The 26042-nt window shown below is 28.4% G+C and overlaps 1 protein-coding gene across 7 annotated transcripts in view; it reads right to left on the reverse strand.

Moving 5' to 3' along the window:
- LOC129910668 (uncharacterized) overlaps positions 1-26042 on the reverse strand; it is a 53628-nt gene that overhangs the window by 1937 nt on the left and 25649 nt on the right. For 4 of the 7 annotated variants that reach the window (XM_055988132.1, XM_055988134.1, XM_055988133.1 and 1 more), the window contains 7 exons: positions 11702-12340; positions 11524-11643; positions 11309-11389; positions 3872-3980; positions 3653-3776; positions 3245-3380; positions 2984-3040 (listed from right to left, as the gene is read on the reverse strand). In XM_055988132.1, the coding sequence (XP_055844107.1) occupies positions 2984-3040; positions 3245-3380; positions 3653-3776; positions 3872-3980; positions 11309-11389; positions 11524-11643; positions 11702-12200 (1126 nt within the window). In that variant the 5' untranslated portion in view covers positions 12201-12340. The remainder of the gene's footprint in view (positions 1-2983; positions 3041-3244; positions 3381-3652; positions 3777-3871; positions 3981-11308; positions 11390-11523; positions 11644-11701; positions 12341-26042) is intronic. The other 3 variants (XM_055988136.1, XM_055988135.1, XM_055988137.1) reach the window with 3 other exon arrangements.

Below are 26042 nucleotides of genomic sequence, written 5' to 3' on the forward strand. Positions count from 1 at the left end.
GCACTTTACTCAAAACTGAAGGGTAACAGGGCCAAACGGACTTGAAATTCCGATTCAGCGGGTCCAAAAACATATAGAAAGAAAGGTCTGGTTCCTGGTACATAACACACTTTTTTTTTTGTGTGAAGGTATTATTTAAAAAATCAGATGGTTTTCATTCGTCTGCTGGTTCGAAAAAAAGCAAGAATATAAACGAAATCGAAAAAATTATAAAAAATACGACTAAGTTGCTCGAACTCAATTTTAAAACTTGTGTTTATAAAATAATCATAAATGTTATTAAAAAAAACTTTTAACTTGAAAAAAATTAACGAGTTAAATAAAAAAAAAAATACGCAACTTGGTTTCTTAGTTTTAGGGCCAATTTTTCAATAGTCAGTTAAACAGTCATTTAGTACTTATTCCTAAGGATAGAGAAAAAATCAATTTTTCAACAAGCAGATATAGCTTATTCCTTAGAATAAAACTATCTGCTTCTTTCAGAGACGAATAAAAATTATTCTAAGAAATAATCTCAACAAAAATATTGCGTCAGTTGTCAAAGCTGTTTTGAAAGAATTTTGAAAAAATACAGTGGAACACAAGAAAACAAAAACAATCATGAATAAAAATGACGTTTAATTTTAAATATTTTTGAATTTGACAATTTTTTTTTGTTATTCTGTAGAATAAATTATTCTTGATTGAAAAATTCAATGTTTTTATCTGATTGTTTATGAGCCTAATAACTTTATTTGTCGAACAGTTAACTGACTGTTTATTAAAAGATTGAAAAATTGGCTCTTAGTGGCATTAAAAAAAAAAAACAATCCAAAATTTAACGATTTAAAAAAAAAAACAAATTTTTATAAATACATAAAATAATCAATTGTTAATCAAGATCTAATATCAAAATTTCCAAAAATTTAATTTCAGTCTCAACAATTTTTTTTTAATTTAAAAAAAATTATTTTTTCAAAATTTAAATTAAATTTGTATAAATAAGTCCTATAGGAAAAAGAAAAAGTCAAAAATAAAACAACAATGTTTATATGGGACCTACTGTCAAATTATTTTCAAAAAAAAAAATATATTTTTGCACAATTTGAGCTTTATATGCAAACTTTTTATTTTTCAAATGAGACTAGTGCAACATCAAAGCAGAATAGGCTCCCGGAAATTACACCAGAATTTGTTTCAGGAAAAAGGCGTACAAATTCTGAATGAAAGCTTTTCTGGCAGGTAATTTCATGATTTTTTGTCAAAAAATTGTGGTCTTTTTTTTCATTTATAATTCTTAAATCTTAATACTTAAATCTTAAAACAGTTTTTTGGCTCTTTTTTTCAAAATGAAGTTTTAAATTTAGGCCAGAATACATAATTTTTCTCACCTTATTTAGGATGTTTTTGCATTTCTGACGTTCGAGACTCAATAACATAAAATATTCATTGGGCCAAAGTCAACTTTGGTGGGAGTCAGAACCAACACAAGATCAAAAAATCACAAGGTCATATGAGCATATAAGCGTTTTTTTTTATTTCAATTTAAAAAAAAACAGCTCGAAGAGTTTGAAATAAATAATAGTTGCAAATGTCTAGATCATGAAAAGAAGCTCAAAGCGTATTCAAAGAAATATTTTCCTCAAAAGCTTGAGGATTCAATTTTGAGTATGAGAAAAATAGAAATAATAATGGGATATGTTTAGAAAATATGGTAATACTAAGCATCATGGTATAAAAAGTGAAATTATGATCATTAGAAAAAACTCAGTATCGAGAACTGTCAAAACTTAAAAAAATGGCTACTTAAGGTTTTGACAGTTCCCATTGAAATTGTTGTTGTAAACAAATTTGTCTTGGAAATTGTTGTTGCTTTTGACTTTGCCAAATATTAAACGTCAAAACCTTACTACCCCATTTTGTAAGATGGCGGCTCTAATGATCATACCTTGTCTTTTTATACCATGACTAAGCATTTTTTTAAGCATATACAATACATACATATTACATAAATATGCATTATAAAGGAAGGATATAGTCACGCAAATATAAAACGAAATTTCCCATTGCTGTTGACGAATACATGTATGTTAACGAGTTTGGTATGAAATGAAAGTTGAAAATCTTTTATGGGAGAGATATTTAAACTTGAAGTTGTTGATTTCAATACATTGTTTTTTTTTTTTTAATTTTATTTTTCAACATATTAACGTGCCAGGGACCGCCAAGAAAAACTTAACCTTATAAAACCTCAAAATGTTTTCTTTTAGGATTAATAGGAAAACATACTTGGACCTCTCATAATAAACCAATACCAATATCGATTATTTGACATTTAATACGCATGTACATATGTAGACATTTTTACTAAAGAATAAACAGCGGAAAAACTTGACATTGCCAACAATACTTTACTTTTTAAACTAGGGTAAATATAGTTCAGAAATTATGAGGAATCACATGAACACGCAAATATGTATAGAAAATTGGTCAAAATCATTAGACCCTACTATTTTTGGGCCATAAAATGAAAAATTATACCTAAATTAAGTTGTAAGGTATTTTGACTTTTTGCTTATTATCTTGAAGTTTAAACTTTAAAGCCATAGTTGCACTATTTTGTCATCTTTGTATAATGTTAACAAAAATAAATAAAATTAGGGACGAATACAAGATATTTTACAAGTAAAAACAAAGAAAAACAATCAAATAACAATACAATATAGTTTTGTGGATAAAAATACATAAAGACCTATCATAAAGGGTATAGGTAAGGTACAATTTGTTACAAAAACACAAACAAAATGATTTATGGAAACAATTTAACTAGAAGGGCAAAACATAAACATGTAAGTAGTTTTTATAGGAAATTTAAACAAATAGAAAAAAAAACCATCACCAAAAAGGACAATCCGAAATTCAGAACACTCATAATAAATTTCAGTAGGTTTATGTTTTTATGTGTATGAGTTTTGCTTTTGTTGCAGTAATGAGTACTTCTTACCAAATCTTCGTTTCTTTTTAATTTTCTTAAGTGAATTCACAGTTTTGGGGTCTAAGTCTACACAGCCGTTAAGAGTAACAAAATATCAATATAGGAGAATTAAAGAGAGAAAGGTATTGATTAGTTATAAATAATCCAAATGAATTTTTGTTTTGTTTTTTTCTTATAATGTAATAATTTCCATATTGATTAGTAGGAGAATATTAAAATACTTCATTCTGGAAAAAAAGTATGGAAACAAATTCATGTATTTTTACTCACCTACAGTTGTATAACGTACAAATGTTTCTTTATTTTCCAACATGGAATCAACAGCCAATTTTTCACAGTATTGGGCAGTAATAATAGCAATTGTTGGCTGCTTATTGGAAGCAATTGTTGGCATTTGTTTAACGACCTGAAATGATAATGAAAGAAAGAAGGTAAAAAATATAGCTCCAGGCAATGGTTGGATGTTATTGACCCCCCATAATTTTCATTACTTTCTCTGACTCATATATAAATTCGTTTTTGAATGAACAAATATCTAATTTGGAACCGTTAATTTTCTTCAAATGGGTATAATTTTTGAAAAACTTTATTTGTTTCATAAGAACATAAAAACGCTTTATGCAACCTTAAAAGTTGAACAAAAAAAATCTTACTTTAACATAATTAATTAAAAATCACCTTAATTTCTTTATCTTCATGATGTATTCTTGTGTATGAATTATATTCCATAGATTTAATGAGTCCACGACTCTTAAGTGATTGGAATACTTTAATAACTTCTTGTTCATCCCATCCATAATCCCTATACAAAATATATAAATTTTTAATTAAATATAAACACAAATAAACATCCACTTGTAAAAGAAAACAAAAATAAAAATAAAAATAACAACGTACTTAGCCAAATCTTCTGGGGTAATGGGACTTGGATAAGCTTGCTCAATCAGTTCAAGAACCTTTTCCTGTGTCAGTGGTGGCGATTCGAATTGTGACTCTTCCATGGACACTTTAAAGGAATAAAAATAAAACAAACAAGAAATATTTATATATATATTTATAAAATTGAAACAAATTCTTTTTTGTGTGTTCGTCGTTGGATTGTACAGTGGAGTATTTGCACCAAAATTTTGAAGAAAAATCAGTTTTTGGGGGAAAAATATTGACTATAGTTAAAACGAAATAAATATTTGGGTTCGTAAATAGCAGAACAAATAAAACATAACATTTCTTAGCATCGAACTTAAGAGGTTTGTATTTTACGTCTGTTTAATTTTTTAGATATGGCCTGGAGTATAAGAATTAAAGTTCAACGAGCAGAAAAAATTAAAATTTTTAAAAAAATTTTCTGTCCATTGTTAACAGTTGCACACAAAAAATTAATTTGGTAGTGTGCCCTATTTCTTATATGTTTTTCGATGCATTGAATCTGAATTCACAGCCTATCGGTTTATTAATTGAACAAACTCAAAAAATCGCTGTAAAACGTGAAATTTTGTTCGAGTTTTGCGAAATTTCATCGAAACTCAAGTTTTATTGAGCGAAATTGGCTCCGGATTCTGATTCACGCCATCGAATAATACATTTTTTTATATAAAAGTACCTTCTAAAAACTTTAATCTTTTGGCCGTTTTTAGGCTTTCATTTTAAAAATTCAAGTTCGATCAAGTCAGTGAAAATGATATTTAAATGAATTTTCTTGATGTTTGTGATTTCAAGAATAATATTTAAGAGTATGCACTCTTAAGTGAAAAGCTTTTCATTTTTACTCAGAACCAAAAGCAGTTCCCTGCTCTACGAGCTTTAAACAGTATTTTGAAAGGGTTTTTTCAAGATTTCGAATTTTCAATTTTGAAAATTCGAAGTCTTGAATAGAGGAGCATATACCTCATAAACCGTAAATTTTAATGAAAAAAATTTGACACAAAATGTTTACAGCATCTTCAAAAAAGTTCTAATTTTTTTTTGTCCAAGATTATTGAATCTCTATGTTAATGAATAATTTTCTTTTCAAATAATTTGTGAAAATACTCCACTGTGCATCTCCTTTATACATATAGCAATTTTACTGTCCATGAAAAAAAAAAATATCACAACATCAAAATAACTAAAAATAAATGTTTAAAAAAATGCAAAAAAGGGAAAAGCAAACAAAGCTAAGAAATAAGACTAAAAAAAAAAAGAAAATGTATTATTATTGCATTGCTCTCGACGGATGATTTAAATTAGTTTGTGATGGCGGCAACTCAGGGCAGGTTAGTTAACTCAGAAACAATTGTCTTTTTCAAACTGAATAAAAATAAACAAAAGCAACATCTTCCTGTTGCTGCTGCAGCTTCAGCTAGCAGTAACAAAATTAATTGAAAGATGAGAAAGTTTTTTTTTTTGATATTGTATATATTTTACAACTAAAAGAATGGTGTCTGCTTGGGAAAAAAAATTGCAAATTATTTAAAACTACCACAGTAAATCTAAAAGATAGTACATAATTGTTTTGATTTCAAAAAAGATTTCATTTTCATCATTCTCTCATTTCTCATTATCACCACTTATGAGGATAATTTCTGACGTAATTATAAATCCCATTAGAAAAAAATATATGAAGAAGGCTTCATCATCGTTTGTCTTGTATACTTTGAGGAAATGCATCCTCATCCACAGTGAATATGACTTCCTCTTGAAAAAAAAAAACGAATGCAGTTAAGTGCACTTTACTTGCTTGCAATGGTGAAGATGCATTAAAAAAATGCTTTGTAGATTTCTTCACATATAACTTAATAGAAAAATCATATAGCACTTAAGCTATTAAGGGTGGTGTACGGTACGGGTGTACGCGTTTACCTGTACCTGTTGTGTAACAAGACACAAGAGTTGAAACAAAGTTCAAATGTTTCAGGTGGATATTTTGGCTTGAGTTGTAATTTAAGAGTTTTAAAGTGTAAAATTAATGTTTTTTAAATCAATAAATAAATAAGTTCTGAAGAATTTTAAATTTTGTTGAATAATTTAATCCACTGTACAGACCATACACAGCAGCTAATAGTTCATGGGTTGTTTGAATGCGAAACTATACTCGAAGTTTCTTGATCTTACGATCTTTGATGCAGAAATGTTCCTCGGGGGTCTCAATACTAAAATAACTTCTAGTTTAAAATCCCTTATCTAGATATATGGCTTTATCAGTTTAAAAGAGGCTTACTTTTCACTGGTGTTAACGCAAATAACTCTGTTAATAATAGTTAACAGAATAGTTAAATAATTACACTGTGTTACAAAATAAAAATCATGTCAATTACTTTGGAAATGACCTAGCAGAGGTTGTAGGTATTACTGAGTACATCATATTTCGGCACTTGAAATTTTTAGTAGACCGGCTAAATTTCATGTAGTCGTCAAAAAACCGTTTTTCCATGTTTTCAGATTTCAACGATTTTTTACTCAGCCATTTTTCGGTCAATTTCAGATTTTTAAGCTACATTTTGTGTTTTTTTTTTGTGTTTGTTGTTTTTTTTTTTATAAACTGTTTTATTATTCAATTTTTTCTGATTCAATTAAGCTTTTACTCATTAAATTGAATAATTTAATCCACTGTACAGACCATACACAGCAGCTAATAGTTCATGGGTTGTTTGAATGCGAAACTATACTCGAAGTTTCTTGATCTTACGATCTTTGATGCAGAAATGTTCCTCGGGGGTCTCAATACTAAAATAACTTCTTGTTTAAAATCCCTTATCTAGATATATGGCTTTATCAGTTTAAAAGAGGCTTACTTTTCACTGGTGTTAACGCAAATAACTCTGTTAATAATAGTTAACAGAATAGTTAAATAATTACACTGTGTTACAAAATAAAAATCATGTCAATTACTTTGGAAATGACCTAGCAGAGGTTGTAGGTATTACTGAGTACATCATATTTCGGCACTTGAAATTTTTAGTAGACCGGCTAAATTTCATGTAGTCGTCAAAAAACCGTTTTTCCATGTTTTCAGATTTCAACGATTTTTTACTCAGCCATTTTTCGGTAAATTTCAGATTTTTAAGCTACATTTTGTGTTTTTTTTGTGTTTGTTGTTTTTTTTTTTTTATAAACTGTTTTATTATTCAATTTTTTCTGATTCAATTAAGCTTTTACTCATTAAAAAAAGTTAGAATTTGTGGAAGTTATGGTTTTTTTTACTCGAGAAAGAAATTTCAATTTATTGCAAAAAACCCCAATTTTCATAATTTTTTGAATTTTATCAAAATTTCGAGGCTGTTTGGGCAAAATTGACTTCAGATTCGGATTGAGCACGTCAAAATACATAAAGATAGGCAGATCCGGTCAAAAGTATTGACACTTTTTTTTTGGCTTGTGTTATCATGGGCAAGAAAAAATGAACGGTATTTAAAATACATATCTGAGCAACCAAAATCGATATCAAAATTTTTTAAACGTGGTTACAAAGAATAACATTTTTTCTAAATATTAAGATAATAAAAAAATTTCTACCATTATTATGAACAGAGAAGTTAATTTTTCATTTCTTTCATTGTCCCAAAAAATTGATATTTCTTTCTCGAGTAAACAAATAACAACTTCCACAATGTATAAATAATTTTGATGAATTAAAAACTGTTTATAAAAAAAATTTTCAAAACACAAAATGAAGCTTAAAACGGTCTCCGAACTCTAAAAAACGGTGAAAAAATGTTGTACTTTGAGAGCATAATAAAAAAATATAAATCTTGACCGAAAAATGGCTGAGTAAAAAATCGTTGGAATCTGAAAACATTGAAAAACGGTTTTTTTACGATAACTTGAAATTTTGAGGGTCTACGAAAAATTTCAAGTGCCGAAATATGATGTACTCAGTAATACCTACAACCTACCTACAAGTTATCATTTTGCATGCATTGCTGAAACTCTATTCTCATTTTCTGAAAGACAAAGACGGATTGAAAACCTCTAGAAAAATCCGAATTTTTATCTTTTTTTTACTATTAAAATAATAGGCGTATTAACCAATATATAAACTGTTCTCTAAACAAACAAAAAATTCCCGTACCATAAATTTTTTCTTTAATAACAGTTCTTTTATCAGATTGCCATTCGAAATATTGATATTTCAAGAATAGCTACACTGAAAAAATTATTATTCTTAAAAACTATGAATCTTGTTCATAAACCAAAATTCATACATTTTTAAGAAAAATTCATTAAATTTAAGCACAAATTCTTTAAAAAAAAGTTTACATTTAAGAAAAATTCATAAAATTTAAGAATCAGTTTTCATTAAATTTTTCCTATGGAAAAAAATTTTATGAATTTTTTTTAAGAACAAATACGAAGGTTTATGAATAAATTCATAAACTTCTACCTCCAATTTGAAAGAATATTTTGCTGAATCTTAGAATCTGGGCATACTTTTATGAATGAAATTCACTATTATTTTCCATTCAGTTGTATTTTGAGTTAAAATAATTTTTAAAATTGACTTTTTTCTCTTCTAAAATTGAGAAAAATCTATTTTTAAAATTACATTTGTAAGAAGTTCATAAATTTTGTGTTTTTAAGTATTTTTTCTTAAAATGAATGTATTTTTTCATTAATTGAAAAATAACGAAAATTTTACCGTTATCCTGCATTCTGTATTAAGAACTTATTCTTAAAATCTAAGAATCTGTTCATACTTTTTAAGTTCAAAATTCATATTTTTCCAAAATTTAAGAATTTATTCATTAAATTTTATGAAAGTATACATATGATTTATGAAAAAATTCTTACCTTTTGATTTTTTAAGTATATTTTCTTAAAGTCTATGTATTTTTTCATCAATCTAGAAAATAATAACTGTTGTTTTGAATCTATGCCTTAGAAGGATTTCTCTGCGGATTTAGTTTAGTTTAGTTAGTCTGATATTCAAAGTGGACGGTCGTTGCAGAAACAAATTTGTGAATGAAAAACAATATTTATTATGTGTTATGCATTTTAAACAATGTAAACAATTTTGAAAAGTATAAGACATTTCAACAGTTGAAATTATTGTTGGTTCACGTTGCCTCTTTCTCATATACTCAGATAAGTATAAAAACATAATATGTTAAAAATTTCTTTCTTTTATATATTAAATATATTTTACATTTTTTTGTTATAGGTACATAACTTAGATACTTTTGTGAAATGAGTAGACACTTGAGTAATCTTCAATTTGAGACCATGTTATTTTCGCAAAAAAGCGAAATATAATAGAACCGACAAAAGGGCACTAAATACTGCTCCGTAAAAACCATCTCAAAGGCTGTTTGCAACAGATCCAGAACACCCGAAGTTGCAGAATAAAGCAAACACATTATGTTTGGAAAACATAGAATTTAGTAAGTGTTGCATGTTATTTAACTTCTTTAAATATTTAAATTTTGTTTTAATTTTGTTTTATTCTATATAATGATGTATCTACATACCTAAATTTTTTATATTGTGATCTTTCTCCAACTTATTCAATTTTGTATTGTTTTTTCTTTCAGCTGCAGAGCCTAATGCTGCCGGTTACAATAAGGTAAAAGATAATTTTACCTCCTATTTCGATTTTTTAAACCGAATAGTACATAGTCATTTTACTAATATAAACTTTTTTTTTATCTTTCCAGATGATGCATCAATTAAAAAAGAAAAATTAAATTAAAAAATAAATGTATAGTGACAGTGACCAATAAAACATTTTTATTACGTTTAAACTCAATCATTTCTTTTATTTTTAAAAATTATTTCATTTGTTTGTTTTAGATTTTGGGTTGTTTTCTTTGGCTGTTTGTTTGATTGGAATACAATTTTTTTCAGGAACAAATTAAATGCTTGGAATGGTAATGTATATTATATGCATCTATATAAATAAATGCATACATTTTAATGAAAAGTGTATTACATTTTATGAAAACAATCATAAAACTTTAAGAAAAATTCATAGTTTTTATGATTTTTTTCATAAAATTTAAGCAACATTTCATTCAATTTTTTTGCGAAATTTATGAAAAAAATCATAAAATTTAAGAAATAATCATAAAATGTAAGAAACTTTTCTTAAACTTTGTTCTTAAATTATAGAAGAAAAAAAAAAATATTTAAGAAATAATTCTTAAATTGTATGAATTTTTCTTAAAATCTAAGAAACTGTTCTTAAACATGCTCAAAACTTTTCGGATTCGTTTATGAACAGAATTCTTAAAATTTAAGAACTTATTCTTTATTTTTAAGAAAGATTCATTCCCTTATGAATTTGTTCTTAAAAATATTCTTAAATTTAATGAATTTTTACATTGGCTCATTTGCCATGAATTTTTACATTAATTTAATGTACAAATTCATTAATTTTATGTACCTTTTTGGTTCAGTGTACTCAAGGTAAAAAGATAAGTCAAAATATCAACTATAGTCTTTCAGAAAGTAGTATTGAAATTGGAATGCATTCAAATAAATAACTTTGAGCCCGCGCTTATTTTTTATTTATAAAACAGTTGTCCAGAACTGATATTTTGAAACCCAGTTAAAGAAATTCTTTCTCAATCAAAACCGAAAAGTATAATTTTGTGAGTTAAGACCTTCTTGCCAATGGGGAAATGTTTGTCTATCGAAGGATTTGTTTTTTTTTTTCCAAAAATTGTTTTCGGCGAATTGTCATTCGAAAAATTGCAATTCCAAGCATTTCTATTCGAAGAATTATTGATTTTCGATACAATTTCCAGCACCCTAGAAGTCAAGCCCCAGAATCATTGATTACTACATGTTTACCATTCGTAGAGGCTTCAGCAGAGGACACCGGAAACAAGGAACCTCATCTCCGATGCAGCAAAAAGTTTTATGTTTATCTACAACGACTAGAACTCCGAAATTCGGGATTGGAGTGAGCTCAAAGAGGGATGTGACTTTTGTAAGTAAAATATGTAAGCTATAAATGACTTATTATTTTGCAGACTTTTCAACAAAAATTCAAAAATATTTTTTCAAACTAAATTATTAGTAAAGAACTCCCGTTAGTATAATATTTCACACTCTTATATATTTTTGTTTTATTTTAATAATTCACAAAATAATTATTATTTTTTAAAAATTTGGAAACTCATTGCAAAAGGAAAACCAATTGCTATTTTATTTGATTTTTTTTTCTTGTATTTTATTATTCTCCTTTGCATGCAATTATTTGCATTTTGAAGAATCAATGACAAACAAAAAAAAAAAAAAAAAACGAAAAGCTTGAACAACATTCAAAAACACAAAAAAAGCTAAACTATTTTCTGGTTTGTGCGCCTTCATTATAGATATCCAGCCAAATAGCCTTCATAAGGTCATCACCATCACCTGTTTGTTTTTGTGCCAGAAGGGCTTCTTCAAATTTTCGATTGCAATCACCATAACAATAGATAATGTAACCATCTCTTGCTAAAAAATTCATTTAAAAAAAAAAATAATATTTCCAAAAAGACAAAAAAAGAGTTGGAAATGAAAGAGACAAAATAGTGGTACAGCATAATTTTTGTTTCAAATAATAGAAAAAACATTTAAAAAATACTTACGTGGTCTTGATGGAGGTGCTGAGGTTTCTTCAAGTATTCTCAGTTCAATCTCGAGTGATTGTATTTCATCGTATCCACGTTGAAGTAGCTTCATAATCTTCTTGATAAAACCCACATAATCTATTGAAGGATAATGATAACTTCAAAATTCCTCGAGAACTCCTTCGTTTCAACTTACCTCTTGGAAATTCTTTTGGACTGACCAATTCTCTGAAGAAATCTTGAGCAATATGTGCTTGTTTCTCTTCATCCTTCAGCCAATCACGGAACCAAAATCTCAAAGTTCTGGCTTCCTGGGAATGTTTTCCACTATTTGCACTGACCAGAAATACACGAAACTCTAACGAAAGCTGAGCCCGAATTGTTGCACTTTTTTGGCCATTTACTGTGTCCTTATTGATAATAATTCCAGTGTGATCTCCTCCAGCCACATGAACTCTGTCATTGATCTCGTCCACTAATTTTCTTTCAATCAAAATTACTGTACTATTTGCTGTTTTGCCTTTGGGAGTCATCACGACTTGTTCTCTGTCCGTATGTGGTGGAGTGTGACAAGAACTACGACCATTACCGTTCTGAATTTCACAAAGACTGTTTGTGCTGCCGTTCACAGAACGATTGCCGTTCATTTTGTTTGGTTTTGGGGGTGGTGGTGGGGGCATATTTACGAAGGACATGTCTGGTTGTTTTTTTCTTCTATTTTTTTTTTTTTTTTGTTATATTTGTTTATAGTTATTGCCAAGTTGGGTGCCCTGGTTTCTTACGATGGTATTCAACCTTGAAAAAATATGAACCAACTTTGACTGCGATTGATAACCTGGAAATGCAAATTAGAAAAAAATATTAAATTACTATAGTTGGATAGGATATAGAGAAAAGTATTGCGAGTTATATTTTCTAAGGGGATTTCTAAAAATATTCGTAGAAAGGGGGTCCTTGCTGTACAGTTGTGTTGAAAAGTAAGTAAACATTGATTTTTTTTATTTTCCGGAATTTCGTAAAATGAGGGAAATTGTCAGCCAAAAATAACGGTACTTGTCATATACCGATTTCAGTAAAATTGAAATATCTCAAAAACGGCTCTAACGATTTTGTTTAAAAAATTCAAACGTTAGTTTTAAGCTAAGGTCTATCTTTTAATGAAAATTTTTGGTTTTTGAAAATCATTATTAACGGTACCTGCTATAGAACCGTTTTGTTTTTTCAAATCCGATTATCTCCGAAACTGCTTATTCGATTTCAACGAAACATTTTGTGAAGAAGCATTTATATAATTTTAATACAAGCCAAAAATAAAATTTCGAAAAAAATAATTTTTGGATTTTTAAAAAAATTTGAAATTTTTTTTTGAAAAATTAAATTTTCGAAAACGGGACATTGAATTTTTTTGAAATGTTGTTCTTTTTTTTTTTTTTTTGATTTGATAAGTGATTTCTACAAAATGGAATACCAATTTTATTTTAAAACTTTTTTTAAAAAACGCCTCTAACGATTTTGAAAATTTTTTTTTCTAAAAATGCATCTTAATATATCAATCAAAACTGCATACTTGTTTTGGATTGCAATTCGATTTCAGATTTTATTTAATTTTTTTTTTAAAACGATATTTATATTTTTTCCAAATTTCTATATCAAAAGTCTTAAAAAATTAAGCAACTTTAACTCTAAGAGCAAGTTCATGCGACCCAGTCGTGCATTTTATTTTAGATTTCAAAAGAAACTATTAGGTTTTGGTTCTATTGTGAAAGTATAACAAACAAATAATATCAAGAAAGTCTAATTTCACCGAATGAACCGGTAAAATAGCTTTTAAGATCTTGTGGATTGACATTTCTTAGCTATCTTCTTTGGCAATACGTGAAGTAGTTATTTTATAGTGATGAAACAACAATAACTACTTGTTACAGGAAAGGGAGCCCCAACAAATATTCGATAGCGGGTTTCCAAAGGTCTAGCCACACCAAATTTTTTATTTTTATTTATTTAATGCGTTAGGGACTAACACACTTATTTATCTTAAAACTAGTACAGTTCACCACAAAGATGGTTAAAATCCTCTTCGATAACAAAATCCAGGAAAACCGCTTGTTTTTTAAATTATTTGAAGTTTGGAAAAAATAGAGCTTTTTTTTAATAGAACACCACCAAAAAACATAAAACCGTTAAACACCGAGAACGAAATAAATACAAGAAAACTACCTTAAACATACGAAAAATGAAACTTAATGTAAAACTACCTAATAAGTTTATGGATCGTGAATTACCCATAATTTTTGTCTTGGCGGTGACTCTGGGTGTCCCAAAATTTAAATAAATAATTTAAATGTCCTTTTTAAGAAGATATAATTAGCACATTAAATCGACATTTAAAATTTATCAATTCGCTTTTTCAACAAATTGCTTTCATACTACTTTTCTTTCTTTTTACTTTAACACTATCGTCAAAATAAATTGTCATTGAAATTGACTAAATCTCTTATGAGAAATTCAGAAATAGTGGCAGGTACCATTAACAACGTTTCAAAAAATATTTTCTTATCAAAAAAGTAAAATAATGTCGAAATTCAGACAAACATTTAAGTAAAAACTTAAATGGTCACTGTGGCGAATACGTAACCTTTATTTTTTCAAAGAAATTTTTGTTGTTTAAGAAAAAGTATGTTTTTCTAAAAGTTGAAGTTGTTACTAAATTACATAATTTTTGACACTTTACAAAAAACTTGCTAATCAACATCAACTTCCATTCTGGCTATAAAAACTGTTTTTTTGACTTATGATTAAAACAACTAAAATCTTGATAAAAAAATGCTGTTTAAGATTTATAAAAATCAAGGTGGTCGATACATTTTTTACCTGATTGTAAAATATAATAAACCGAACAAAAAACAAGAAACATAAAATTCATGTTGAGATATTAATTTGAATACGATTTGATGTGAATTTTATAGGAAAACACGACACAACAAGACACAATTGGTGCACGAAACAAAAAGAAAAAGATTTTGAGCATGATGGTTGACATATACAAAGCGTACCTGGTGGTACAATGCAATACTCCGATGGTAATAATTCAAGAGAATTTTTTTCACAGTTGGTATGAGTGTGTGTATATGTTTAACATAGTAGTTATCATACTTGTAAAATCTTAGGAGGAAGTTTCAATGGCGCAGGAGTTAATTTTGTAACAAGGAAATTATATTGTTTGCAAATATTTTTTGTGTGTGCAAAAAAAAAACAGAAAAAATGAGGATAATTTACGATTATGATTATTTGATGCGATTAAGTAAAATGAGGTCTTGATTTGTTGTTTGATCGTTTGAATTGATTATTAACATTTGTAGAAATTGTAGACTCACATTCAAAGTTTTGTAAATAGAGAAATGGTAGGTCACGTTTTATTGGACATTAAAGTAATTTTCTACAAGCCAAAATCTTGCACTTAAGTTGCACTTATTAATGATTTTAAGAAAATTTTTAACTAGGATTATCGTAAATTTAAGTTTTTTGTTTAATGTTGAAATAATAAACATTGGTCAAGATCATTTTTGTCCGATAAAAAAATAGAAGGTATGAATGTTTCTCTTATGTCTTTAAATATGTATGTAAAAGACATACACTAGAACCTTCCTCATTTTTCATCATTTTTGGGAAAAAAGAAAAAACTGAATTTTGAAGAAAAAAGATTTAAAGATATTTTGAAAAGGATCCCTCTTAGATTTTTCTTTTTTTTTCTAAGATTTCAGATTGAAAAAAAATCGATGGAAAATGTGTGTACTCAATATTTTTTTTTTTTTTAATATTCGTTGAATTTCTTACAATTTTGACAAAATATGTATTTGGTTTTTCATTAGCTTCAAACAGTCAAATAGCCAAAACTGTAAGAAATTTTACAAATATTAAAAACATATATTTAATGTAGGTACATATTTTGGATTGATTTTTTTTAATGCAGAAATTTTTTTTATGCAAAATACTTTTATTTGGAATAAAAATTTTATTTGAAAAACTAAAATTTTTTTCATTTGCAATAACATTTTTACTTGCTCTATAGGGCAAGCATTGGTTTCGTGCAGAAAAAAAATCGAGGTTTTAATCAAAACCGACATTACGATGATGGAGAAGATCAAAAAAGTGGTTTTCGTCATGCATGCCGTCCGTCGGTCTGTGCGTCCATCTGTACATCGAGCTAGGGCCTAAACGGATGGACCGATTTGCTTGAAACTTGGTACACATGATTTTTACGTAATTCCTAGACCCGTTTTTTTTTTTATTTTTCTAATATCTCCTTTTAAACGCATATCTCCCTTATAGCGTTTTTAATTTTTCTCAACAAATGCGGAGAACGGAAATATGGCGTTGCCGTTTTTCAAAAATTTAACATATTTTTTAAGTTCATATACATATTTCATCAAAACATGAGTTAATTTTATTCAAAATTTACAGACATAATTTTGAATTCTCAAAAATTAAAAAAAAAAAATTAAAAAAGTTTTTGAAATCATTTTTTTTTAAGTTTTTGAAAAAAAAAAATTTTAATTTTAATTTTTTTAACTTGCAATTTTTTTTTTTTTTTTTGATTTTTTTTTCTCGACACTAAACAAAATCTTAAATTTCCAATAGCTATTTAAGATAACAATACTTTGAACTACAAGAGCAAGTACGTGCGACCCCAGTCGTGCCTCGTGCATTTTATTTATTTTTGGTTGCAATAAAATTTTTTGTATGAAATTTTTCTATAGGGCAAGTATTGGTTTTGCGTCAAAACATCTGAGCTTTTATTCAAAACCAAGATTCTCGTTATTCCTTTCGTGCGTGAGTTCATCTAAAAAAAAATTTCATTGAACAAAAATGTATAGGTTCTTCAACCAGATTTCTTTAAAATTTATATGGAGACAGTTCTTAAAATCTACAATTTAACTAATATAGTCGTGCATTTTATTTGTATTCGCAATAAATATATTCAGAATCATTTTTTTAAAATTTAATTGGGAATTTTATTTTATTTCAATCGATTTTTTCCTTCAATATTTTGAAATAACTAACTATTTTCAACATTGTTCCTAATCAAGTAACAGTAGGGTTATCAATTTATATATTATTTACCTTTGCTTGTTCTAAGACTAGAACACTTTGGGAATTAAATATAAATATGTTTCAATTTTCAAATAAATAGGTAAGCCAAATAATTAAAACGCACTATGCATATGGACTACCCTATCTCTATAAACAAAAAGACTATAAAATTGCTATAAAACAAGGCCTTAGTAGATATACATTTAATGAACTTTCAGACACCAAAAAACATAAACACACCTAGTTTAAATGCTCGCACAAGCTCAATTAATCAAGCAAAGGGATGCACATTTTGGAAATTATCTACCCAAGATAATTGACTTTCTACCCAAAAGCAAAAATTTGTCTACTAAAAATATTACTGGCACTTTACACCAGCAGAACAAGAATCACCCTTAGCGTTCATAAAAAATAAGTTGAAAACAAAAATTAAACACTCTGGATAAGTTGATTGTGGTCCAGGGTTGTAAAAATATCAATTTAACCCTTTCGAACCCAAGCTATGAAAATCAATATTAAAAAATGTTTTTTCAGTATTATAGTATCAAAAACATCACAACTAAGAAATATGAATAGCAAAAAGTTATTTTCCAAAATAAAAAATAGCAAAACTAATCTGTTACTCTCATGCTACATGTAATTAAAATACACTGCCTATGACCACCAAAAAAAGTCGGACAACTGAGAAAATAACTTTTTATAGAACAATAATATATGCTCCTTTTTCTAAGCCAAAAAGCAAAACACTTTCTAGATTAACTTTTTTTATATCTTTTTTTTCAAAATTATGACCATATATAAAAAAAATTTTTTTTGCAAAAAAAAAAAGAAAAAATGTGAAATTCAGTTCCTTTTTCGATAAAAAAAAATAAAGGTATGATATTTGACAAAATTTTTGTAATAATCCAGTAACTAGACATCGTTATCTTTCATTTGAGCCATCGAAACCTAAAAAAATATTTAATGGAATATTTTTTACGAATTTTTAAAAATATGTTACATGAGAGTAACGCTGGGTCCGAAAGGGTTAAACAAAAATGCATTTGAAATTTAAAACAAAAAAAAATAATTTTTAGAAAAAAAAAAATTGCATGGAAAACAAATTTTTACTGTAGGTAACTGAACAATATTTGCATAAAAAAATATTTATTGGAAATAAAAATATTTTGCAAGAAAAAATAAATTAATTGCAAATGAAAAATATTTTTTGCATTAAAAAATATTTACTGCAATGAAAAAAAATGCAAACATTTTGCATTGATTTTTTTTCATGGAGGAAATTTTTTATTTGCAATTAATTTTTATTTTAATGCTAATATTTTTCAGTTGCAATACATTTTTTTTAATGAAACATTTTTTTTTTAGTTGCAGTTAATATTTTTTTTTATGCAATTTTTTTGCAATAAATATTTTTTTTTTTAATTTGTAAAGAAAAACAAATGCATTAAAAAAATGATTTTTTTAAACACTTTTGTGTATGGTCTGATTATTTTTTTTTTCTTTTTGACAACAACTTGAATAATTTTAAGTCAAAAAAAATTAATATACAAAAATTAAAATAAAAAATTTTAATATTGTTAAATAAATATAGATATCACAAAAAAAAATATTAAAAGTTTGATTTAAACAAGTGATGCAGAGTGTTTTGTAATTTATTTGTGTTTGTCTTGTCCAACACATAAAACATGCTCCATGTTTGTATACTTAAAGTTCAAAATGAGTAAACTCCTTTTTATATGCCATATGTTCAAGGTGTGCATGGGGACACATTCACTGACCCTTGTGGCATTGCATTCGATACATGGTGTTACAGAGGACATTTATTTATCGTTTGGTTAATTGGATTAGTCTGTTGTCACTCATTCCCATATATGAAAGTTTATAAATTCATTTGTCAAGGGTTGTATACTAAAGTTCAGTAAACTCAAAAAATTATGGATGAACGGAAATCGAAATTTTCAGGACATCCTTCAGACAGAAAAATTAAATGTTCACATTTTTTTAAGAACAAAAATTCTTGATGAAAATAATAATTTTTAATATGCAGTTCTATGAGCACATCGGTGATGATCAATAATTCAATTTTACCAATTAAAACAAATATACACGAAGGCTGTTCGGAAAAATTATGTGATTTTAATTCAATTAACCTTTTAAGATCACAAGACAAACAATCACGAGAAGAGGAGCAATTAAATGCAAACATTTATACTACGCACTTTTTCATAAGAAAAAACTTATTTAAGTGATGGAATTTGCTAGTATGCAATAAAGTATTTTTGGGGATACAATTTTATTTAAAAAAAAAAATCGATTTCTTGAAATATTATTCCCCGAGCATAAACAGGAACCGAATTATAAGAGACGAGATTATATAAAGCGGGTTCAAAAGCTCTCAGGAGGTTAAAAATCCCTCTACTTTTTCTGTATTTCCTGTACAACTTTCATTCATAACAAACAAAATAACGGAAATCAATTTCACGAGCAATTTACAATTCCGATTTCCAAATTAAAACACCGTTTTTAGGGACGATTGAATAGGAAAAAGCCATATGAATATTCTAGAACGTCATCATCGATTATGCAAATACAAAAACAAAATCTCTTTAGACTGAAACGAAAACCGTCCAAATTCAATGAAGCGTAGTGATTTTTTTTTGTGTTTACAAATTCATTCATAACAGATACTCCGATTGTATAATAAAAATTGTCCCAACGGAAGTATAAAGTAAAATCGAGACTTTCCTCTCGTTTGCAATATGGAATATGAAGCCGCAATATAGAAACTCAATCGATGATAGAAACTCTGAAAGTTAAAACAATGACAAATGCGGAACACCATGAAGTTTCATTCACCTGATTGCACTTTGGTGGTAAGTTCGTGTTCTGCATAACACTCTCGAATAGAAATAATGATTGTGGTTGATGATGGGTGAAGTTTACTTTCTATACAGAAGTGGATTTATCAAAAACTTTTTGTTAGGGCGACAGTGTTTATAAGTTTTTTATAATAATCTGAAAAGTTAGCAAAATTCGATTACATCTGTTCATCTGTTCCATCATAACTTATAAACTATTTATCAAAATTTGACAAATGAGGCATCGTTGGAAGCATCTTGCTCATCCGCTGGTTATATGCTATCACATAAATTAATCAAGTCGATTGTTGGTTACAAAAATGACCGATATTTAAAAATATAATTAAAACATTTATTTAGTTCCTCTCTTTCGAACTTTATTAAACAAGTGACTTATTTCGCCCCTGTATCATGTACTCAAATAAACACAAACAATAAATAAAAATGCATGAATGAAAGTGAATTATATTATGTTGATACTTTTACTTATATAGTAATGTTTAAGTAATGAGGAGATAGTACAAATTTTTCTTTTTCTATAAAAAGGGCCTCATGCTCATTTAAGGTATAAAATTAATTGATAGAAAGACAACGATAACATTAGTTATTGCTTGCGTGACTAAAAGAAAACCTAAAATCAATCGACTACCTAACCTATACTTTCTAACTAAAAAAAGAACCGGAAATAGAAATTTAATTGAAGGGCCATTAGAATCACGAACAACGAATAACCTAAGCACACATATCAAAATGTAGTATCTAATGAGTTTGTAATTGTAGGGTGAGTTATGTGAATTACATGTTAGTTTTTGTACTACGATCGATATAATATTGTCTCCAAAGAAGAGTTTCACTTTTATTCTGGCACAATGCAGCGACATAGTTTCTCAATTTACTTAGCAAAGCCGAGGACATTGGGTGTTTTGAGGGGCTTATTTATAAAGTTATTTCAGTAACAAGAAAATTACTGAATTTGTCACGTTTAATGCAAAACTAACAAAGTCTTACGTAGAAGCGCTGCGATGAGGCACTTGAGTCAACAAGTATTGTTTCACTCTTATATTCGTGTGTGTGTATATGAATTTGTATATATACTTTACGAACTTTTATACCTAAATGTGAACTATGGACTTTTCTATTTATTAATTTATTTATGACTGTGTAGTGTGTACTCGTATATACTTTGCGCTAATGACATTTAGTATGACTCAATGTAAATAAACTGGTAAATATAATATTCTATAACGTTTTATAATTAAATTATGACGTTTATTCTACCAAAATTTCTTATCTCAGAATAATGCTCGTTTCAAAATTGAATTCCAATAAAATGATTGTAAACAAAAACGTACCTGAAACAAATATTGTAAAATTTCAGCAAAAATTGCAAGATAATGAAATGCGCAATTATTGAGTGATAACATATTGATTTCCTTTGCATACGTTGAGTTGTCAGAATATTGAAGGATTGTTAAGGTCGTTTTTTATGGAAAGAATTTTTGAGTTGTTGTAGCTATATGTATGTTTCGAATCAATATGAACTAATAATTTTAATTGAACATTGTTTCCTTTCTTTAAAAGATTTGTATGAAGCATTTTAAGGAATAATTCTTTGGCGTTAGGCAAAAAGGGCATAAGTCCGAAATTGTAGTCTCTCAGAAAATAAGATTGAAGTTTCAGAAATGCGTTGAAATTGATAAATTTTCAAGTATTATGAAACAACATTTTAAATTTGTATTTGTAAAATAAAAATACATCAAAATAACATGTAAATAAAAAAAGTACGTATACACCGTAGTGAACATATTTTTTAACGTATACTTTTTAAGATCATATTAATTTTTTTTATTTAAGCGCTTATTCCAGAATATCTTAATTAAAATTATATTAATTTGAAGTGTGTTGTCATTTAAAATATGAAAAAAAAAACAAATACAAGTTTTCAGTTAGTATTAGAACGAGAGCCGGCAGCATATTTTGGCAGTTTTGATATAACCGAAATTCGAGTGTGCACATATCTAGATATGCACCACAGTATGTACACGGAAAAAGTCTGGCAGTGATCTTTTTCAGCTTCCAAAGTGCAGCAAAAAATCAACTTGTGGCGTTTTGGTATAACCGAATAAATGATACACCAAAAAATCATAAAAAATCCCCTGATTTCGAAACTGTGGGTACCGCAAGTTTCTTTTTCAGCTTTCCCCCGCCAGACCGCTTTAAAGCATTTTTAAGTGCATTTTTCTAATAAAAAACCTAATTACTTATTTATTATTTTCTGTTATTCTATGTCTATTCCAGGTCTAGAAAATATAATTTTTAGCCAGCTATTTTTCAGCCTTCCCTCTGCCATACAAAGTGCAGTCAAAAATCAACTTTTGGCGTTTTGCTAGGTATAAACCGAATAAATGATACACCAAAAAATCATAAAAAATCCCCTGATTTCAAAAATATGGGTACCAGAAGTTTTTTTTCAGCTTTCGGACCGCCAGACCGCTTCGAAGCATTTTGAAATGCATTTTTCTAATAAAAAACCTAATAGCTTATTTTCTGTTGGGTATAACCGTATGATGGTAACAAATTAAAATTCTATGTCTATTCCTGGTTTAGAAAATATAAGTTTAAGCCAGATATTTTTCAGCCTTCCCTCTGCCAGACGCCCTAAAAGGTATCTCAATAGTACGGGAAAGTTAGATTTTGCTATATGAGGGTCTGGGAAAAAATCCGAAATTCATTTTGACATATATATATATATATATTGTAGAAAATTAAATTATTTCAAGCTTGTCATACATTTTGTACAATCGCACCAAGAGTCATTTGGCCGCCATTTTTTTTTTAATAAAAATTTTAGTTTTTCACAAAACTCGCGTATTTTTGAAACAATGTATGACAAGCTTGAAATAATTTAATTTTCTACAATATAGTCAGATTAGACGAAAATTTGGCGGTTTAGATGAATAGTTTTTGCTCTCAAATATATTCTTTATAATCTTTAACACTTGAAATAAATTGATTTGAAAAAAAAATTGAGAGGAAGAAATGGGGAAGAAGCGCGGTAAAGAAGAACATACACCAATTTTTTCCTACCATAAGCTTCAAGGAACAATTTGTGTGATGTACCTCCGAATTTTCATCTTATTTGACTTTGCTAAATACAAAATTTTGAAAGCCATTCGGCCTATTTATTTATGGGAGTAGTTTTTCAGCGACATCCAATTTTTTCGTATTTTATATTAGGTATATGAAATGTGTCTTTTGATAAGAATCTTCCATTCAACTTCATGAGAGAAAAGAAAATAAACGAGCAAAAGTTACCATTCACATAAATACACACATTGTAACATCATATGTATGTATATGCACATTTACATTTAATGTTAGATAAGCATAGGAATATACCTAGTTAGTTATTGTCCTGAAATTGACCCAAAAACTTATTCACAAAGTTCTTAGTTATTAAAGTTTCATTACGACTAAGAGCTATTTTCATTCAAAACTATCATGCAATGCACTATCCGCATGTGCACTTTCATACAAAAAAATTGAATACGGTTCTCTTTGAAAGTTTTTCTAGAAAAAGACATAGTATTACCCTAAGCCTTATTTACTTACTCTCCGTCGTTTTTCATAAAAGTACTGTGCGAAGTTTTGCTCTTAATGTGTTAGCTTTCTTTCTAAGGTAGTTTGGTATTTTAAAAAAATCAACAAACTTATGATTTCCACAGTACTGTGTGTTCTATTTTGTAGAATATTTTTCTTGGTGAAAATTACAGCCTTCCTGGTCTGTGTTGTTGACCTCTGACAAGACAGTTTAAATAAATTGTTTGCAACATTATATTGCAAAGCTCATAATGTCTTTGCAAATAAGAACGATGGTAAATATTTCCGGGTTAATATGAATACAAGTAGAGCAAAAACGATGAAGTGATAATTGATTCCGTTAAAAGGAGGCATCCTTTAAAAGTATCAAATAGAAAGAAAAATGATTTAAAAAAATGATGATGACTTGGAAATAGGTACAAGACCTATAAGACTTTTGGATTAAATGACGTCATTTTTATCTTAACTAGAAATCATAGTGCACAAAAGAACCATCACCACACAAAAGTATTTTTTTTTGTATTTAGTGTTCTTAGCTTTGTGGTGAAACAAATACAAGTGCAATAATTACTTCCGCCCTTGTTTAAGCCCCCGATGGAATACCCCAGACACGCCACATACACATTTGTCAAAAGAGTCTGTAAACCATGACACGGCAACACGGCAAGTGTAATGTATGTACTTGGTATAGGTTTATACTTGAAAAAAAAAATGAAAAACTCCCCTTATTGTTGAATTCATCATGTGTTTCTTTTAAAACATAAAAGAACAAGATTCAAAACAACGACAACAAGACGACGACGCGACGCAACGGTCTCGATCTTGAAGCACCCTTTAAATTAGTTTTTGCAATGAAGACAAGTACAAACATATTTTTGTGTGGTGTCCCTTTAGAATGTTGTAAGACAATTCCAATTTCACCGCCAGTCATCTGGGTTGAGGATATTTTATGCACATGTATAATGTGCTTCGTTAAACGACCAACGACATAGAACAGTAGGACAAGATGAATTAAAAATAGGTATGAAATCAATTTTTGTATGTAAGAGCTTTTAATTAAAAGTATATTCTTGTGTTGTTGTTAACCTAACCTTACCTAACCTAACCTAACCTAACCTAACCTAACCTAACCTAACCTAACCTAACCTAACCTAACCTAACCTAACCTAACCTAACCTAACCTAACCTAACCTAACCTAACCTAACCTAACCTAACCTAACCTAACCTAACCTAACCTAACCTAACCTAACCTAACCTAACCTAACCTAACCTAACCTAACCTAACCTAACCTAACCTAACCTAACCTAACCTAACCTAACCTAACCTAACCTAACCTAACCTAACCTAACCTAACCTAACCTAACCTAACCTAACCTAACCTAACCTAACCTAACCTAACCTAACCTAACCTAACCTAACCTAACCTAACCTAACCTAACCTAACCTAACCTAACCTAACCTAACCTAACCTAACCTAACCTAACCTAACCTAACCTAACCTAACCTAACCTAACCTAACCTAACCTAACCTAACCTAACCTAACCTAACCTAACCTAACCTAACCTAACCTAACCTAACCTAACCTAACCTAACCTAACCTAACCTAACCTAACCTAACCTAACCTAACCTAACCTAACCTAACCTAACCTAACCTAACCTAACCTAACCTAACCTAACCTAACCTAACCTAACCTAACCTAACCTAACCTAACCTAACCTAACCTAACCTAACCTAACCTAACCTAGCCTAACCTAACCTAACCTAACCTAACCTAACCTAACCTAACCTAACCTAACCTAACCTAACCTAACCTAACCTAACCTAACCTAACCTAACCTAACCTAACCTAACCTAACCTAACCTAACCTAACCTAACCTAACCTAACCTAACCTAACCTAACCTAACCTAACCTAACCTAACCTAACCTAACCTAACCTAACCTAACCTAACCTAACCTAACCTAACCTAACCTAACCTAACCTAACCTAACCTAACCTAACCTAACCTAACCTAACCTAACCTAACCTAACCTAACCTAACCTAACCTAACCTAACCTAACCTAACCTAACCTAACCTAACCTAACCTAACCTAACCTAACCTAACCTAACCTAACCTAACCTATCAATTTTTTCAACAATTTTTTACAACTGACCCACTGTGCAACAAGATACTATGGTAATGGTTTATGGACCGTTATAGTAATATCTATAGTAAATGAAATTTTTAAATCAATCCACAACCACAATAAATTTACATCGCAAAGAACTGCAAAAAATAGAAGATGGGGGAGGATACTTAGTGTTTAATAATTTATGAGTTTTCACTTTTCAATTAGAGAATTGCATTGGCAATTGGATTCAACATAATTTTAATAAAGGAAATGATATCAACATGAAATGCAGCAATAAAAGTTAATTTAAAATAAAAGACCTTGGACTTGTAAAGAGGAAATAGTGTTCGTAGTTCTTAGTGGAATTCGATAACCAGCTTATAAAAAACTTATTAAGTTAAAAAAAAGGCTTCTATGTATAAAAAAAGTGAATTTCTTAAGTTTAATAGTTATTATGTATTTAATTATAACAATACCTAATATTTAAAAAAATTACCAAAAAATTATTAAAAATTTCTGTTAATTTCATGTTCAACACTTAAAAGGTAGCTGAACATTGCGAATATTTTACGTGTTTATTATCATCAGTACACCTGCAAAACATTTTTTTGGAATCGTTCACTTTCAAGTGTTAAAGCAACAAATATAAAAAAAATATAAAATTTATTATTCAAGAACCATCATTTTGACTCATCAAGAACCCATATAAAAATGTACAAAAAAAAAAACTCATTATATTACTCCCACATTTCCATAGGTACGAGTATGTGGGTACTTCAACTATAATTTATTCAAAATGCGGATAAATTACCTTTCTATTCCTACACACAATTTAGGTATATTCTGCCTTTTAGCTCATTTCTTTGACTT

The sequence above is a fragment of the Episyrphus balteatus genome, chromosome 2, assembly GCF_945859705.1.
Source record: "Episyrphus balteatus chromosome 2, idEpiBalt1.1, whole genome shotgun sequence".
NCBI lineage: Eukaryota > Metazoa > Arthropoda > Insecta > Diptera > Syrphidae > Episyrphus > Episyrphus balteatus.